Source organism: Hemibagrus wyckioides, linkage group LG19, assembly GCF_019097595.1.
Source record: "Hemibagrus wyckioides isolate EC202008001 linkage group LG19, SWU_Hwy_1.0, whole genome shotgun sequence".
NCBI lineage: Eukaryota > Metazoa > Chordata > Actinopteri > Siluriformes > Bagridae > Hemibagrus > Hemibagrus wyckioides.
In genome coordinates this window covers 23,096,870-23,100,588 of record NC_080728.1, presented here as the reverse complement: position 1 = coordinate 23,100,588, position 3,719 = coordinate 23,096,870, and the positions used below count along the sequence as shown (strand labels likewise).

The 3,719-nt window shown below is 34.8% G+C and overlaps 1 protein-coding gene across 1 annotated transcript in view; it reads right to left on the bottom strand.

Annotated features, from left to right (window-relative positions):
• LOC131370107 (sialic acid-binding Ig-like lectin 13) overlaps positions 1–3,719 on the bottom strand; it is a 9,564-nt gene continuing 5,845 nt past the window's right edge. Inside the window, exons 6-8 of the mRNA XM_058417198.1 lie at positions 2,087–2,183; positions 1,908–1,971; positions 1–1,301 (exon numbers count right to left, since the gene is read on the bottom strand). Coding sequence (XP_058273181.1) covers positions 993–1,301; positions 1,908–1,971; positions 2,087–2,183 — 470 coding nt within the window. The 3' untranslated portion in view covers positions 1–992. The remainder of the gene's footprint in view (positions 1,302–1,907; positions 1,972–2,086; positions 2,184–3,719) is intronic.

Below are 3,719 nucleotides of genomic sequence, written 5' to 3'. Positions count from 1 at the left end.
GAAAAGAAAAGAAAATTCCATCGCTCCCTATAGCTAACCAAAAAAAAACAAACAAAAAAAACAAAAGGAAACAGAACAAACATAAATATCACTAACTTCCTACTAACCACCGAACAGCATGTTATTTACAAAAGTGGATATTGGTGTATGATATTTACACAGTATACACTGAACAGGCATAACATTATGACCACCTGCCTAATATTGTGTTGGTCCCCCTTTTGCTGCCAAAACAGCCCGCTGAGATGGACTCCACTAGATCCTTCTAGTGTCTTCTAAGTTGTGAGATGGTGCCTCCATGGGCCCCACCTTGCAACTTACCGGATTTAAAGTATACTTTTGATAGATACTGACCACTGCAGACCAGGAACACCCCACAAGAGCTGCAGTTTTGGAGATGCTCTGATCCAGTGGTCTAACCATCACAATTTGGTCCTTTTGGTCAAACTCACTCAAATCCTTACGCTTGTCCATTTTTCCTGCTTCTAACATCAACTTTGAGGACACAATGTTCACTTGCTGCCTAATATATCCCACCCACTAACAGGGGCCATGATGAGGAGATACTCAGTCTTATCCACTTCACCTCTCAGTGGTCATAATGTTTTGCCTGATCGGTGTATACGGACAAAGCAAACATGAAGGGCTAGGCTTAAACAAGTCTATAACAAGCAGAGAATTGTACACAGAAGAAAACCACCATCAAGTCAGAGTTCACAGTTTGCAAAGATAGAAAAGGTAGCAAATCCTGGACGGTAAGCTGACGAGGTTTAAATGTCTTCCAGAAAGACCCATCTAGCTAATAGCCTTGGGGAAAGGTGGAGCATATGATTTTTAAACACCATATGTTAAACCGAGAATTTTATAGATTATTTTCATGTTTTCTTTTCATGTTTATTGGGTTTAACTTCTGCATAAAGACTTTGACCTTCCTCTGAGTGTTTGTATTGCTCTTTATCTCTTTCTTTAGCCTCATCATCATTAACCTCGAACTAAGTTTGCTTCATCGTTGGTTGACGTGTGATGTTTCCGTAAGTTACCTCCTCCTCCTCTATTTTAGCACTGTTTGACTTTGATACATTTTCTTCCTGGACTTCTTTAATGGCTGTTCCTGTAGCTTCTTCCTCAGTTTGTTGCTTGGCGCTGTGGTGGATTGTTGCGTATTCAGCAGTGAGCTTGGAAACTCCTCTGATTTCACAGTCTGCTCCGTTTGCAAACACCACAGTGGAGTAATGAAGTGACTCTGATAAATCTGTTCTGTTCGCATAAACAGAATCTTCATCTTCCTCCTGACAAACTACCTGTGGAGATCAACAGGAAGTAAAATGCATTACCTGTTTAGCACATATTTACTGTACAATGCAAAATTTTGAGTTTTTTAAAATCATCTCTCTATTTTTGCTCTAAGTTTTGTATAATTACCAGATTTGTATATTACATACTGCTTTTCTGTCTTCTGCAGAAGCTTTATAGTAAAAAACTGGGGCACTGACTTAGGATAAGAATTGAGAAATTTAAGAGTTCATTTTTTTTTGCCTAAAAATGTTTTTTGTTAGCCTCAGTTTTGTTTTTGTCCATTTTAAAATTTGTCTTAAAATTTAATCCTTAAATTTGTTTTTAGCAGTATGACAGTATTTACAATATCAGCAAGAAGACAGTGGAGGGGTTTCAAAATATGTATATGTATGTATATTTGTGTAAGAAATGAGATGAATATTTCATGCAAGAGGTGTGGAGTGTGGAGGTGTGTGGGGGGGGGGGCAAATTCCACGGGGGCAAATTCTACGGGGGCAAATTCCAAATAACAAACTGCTAAATGAAATAAAATAACCCAATCTGAATGATGGCTGATGAATGCTAAAGCATACATTAAAAGTTTTAGAAGAATAAATATTCATGATACTAACCCTATCATTTAACACATTTCCTGATGTATCTTCTTGTCCAGTAGGAGGTTTGATTTGTTTCTTCCTAAAAAAAAAAAGGGGGGGGGGGGGGGTTAATAAGACTTAAACAAATACAAGGTGTTTTGTCTTTTGTTACAAAATCAATAAAATAAACATAATGTTAAGTGTAAAAAACACACCTCACACACAGGAATAAACCACACAGCAACATCATTACTGAAGCTCCAACAGCAGCACCAGTCAGCACTGAGGGAACATCCACACCTGAACCTAAAACTATTAAACACACAGAGCTTGTATAAATAAATATATTAATTAATACACAACAATAATAAATATTGTTGAATTGTAACAACAGTTATCTAGAATCTAGTTAAATTAAATGTAAAGTGTGAATGTTGTAGATGTTTGTGGATATTTCAGGTTACTGTGGAAATTACAGCTAAGTGGTTTTATAGTAAGTTTAGGCATTTGGTAAATCTGTCACAATCTATATTTGCGATGTAGTAACTGAAAAAAAGAAGAATGTTGATCGTGACCTGCAGTCGACCACACGTAAAATAACTTTACTTCCTGTTTTTTGTGACTTGAGAAATAGGACAAAGCAAACTATTTTCTATTTTGAAGAGAAACATGTTCTCGAGTTATCAGACATTGTATACATCTGACCCTCTTATAAAAGTCTCTTTATCAAATAAAAAAAAAAGGTTTGTAGTATTTGTTCTGTACAATTCTTTTAAAACTTTGCAGGCGTAAATTTATGTCTGTTGCAAAAGGACTTTTCAGAGCTTCCTAATTCATGCAGTTTTATCATTACAGTAAAACACTAGCCACACAAATTAAACTGATGCATTCAAACTCATATTAGCATTCAGGATATATTACTGTGCAAAAAAACAAAGATGCTTTCAATATTTGTTAAATAAAAAAAATTCTACATTAAGAAAAATTATATCAGTAATTTGCCAGATTTCCCTAGGAGACACGTACACAAACTATACAAACATTATACACATTTTCTGTAACATTTCCTTGTTATCACTGAAAAACGTTTGGACTAAGATGTGTATACTGACTCAACAATCTCTAACAAAGGCTTCACAGAAAAAGGGGTGGCTTTTTCACAGTACTGTAAATACACCATGTTATAGTGTATAGCAGACTTACTCTTTTTAAATATCATTATACTGTTAAATTATTAATAACTATTTATGATACTAACAGCTAATTATTATTAAGCTACATATTACAATTGTTTGCAAATCACAAAAATTGTAGTATCAAGAATCCATGCATGTATAAATATAAAAATAACTCAAATAAATGATCATTAAATGTCTTTTTTTTCTACCACACGGTTGAGTTTAAAACCACAAGCTGCATTTCCTTCTTTTCAGAGTTTCCTGAATTGTGTAACAAAAACTGAATGTTTCAGTAACATGGTGAAACATGTTCTGTCCTTAACTGTGTAATGAAAATTCAGGGTTCCAAATCACAAAATTGCATTAAACTGTGACTGTGTACAATACTAACACACAATAATTATTTTCATTAATGATTAACACTTAATAGTGAAGCAGCACTATTTTCAATTTATTTCATTAAATTAAATTAAGGCATTTGCTTTAATTATTTCAAGTCATAAGAATCTATTAGCAAAAACAAGGTCTTTCATGGTAGATGTGGTTGTTTATTTGTTAGCGTGTTTGCCTCGCACCTCTGTGGTCTAGAGCTCAATTTCTGTGTGGGGGAAATTTCCTGTGTTTCAGGATTTTCCTCTAGGTTCTCCGGGTTCCTCCCCCAGTCTAAAGA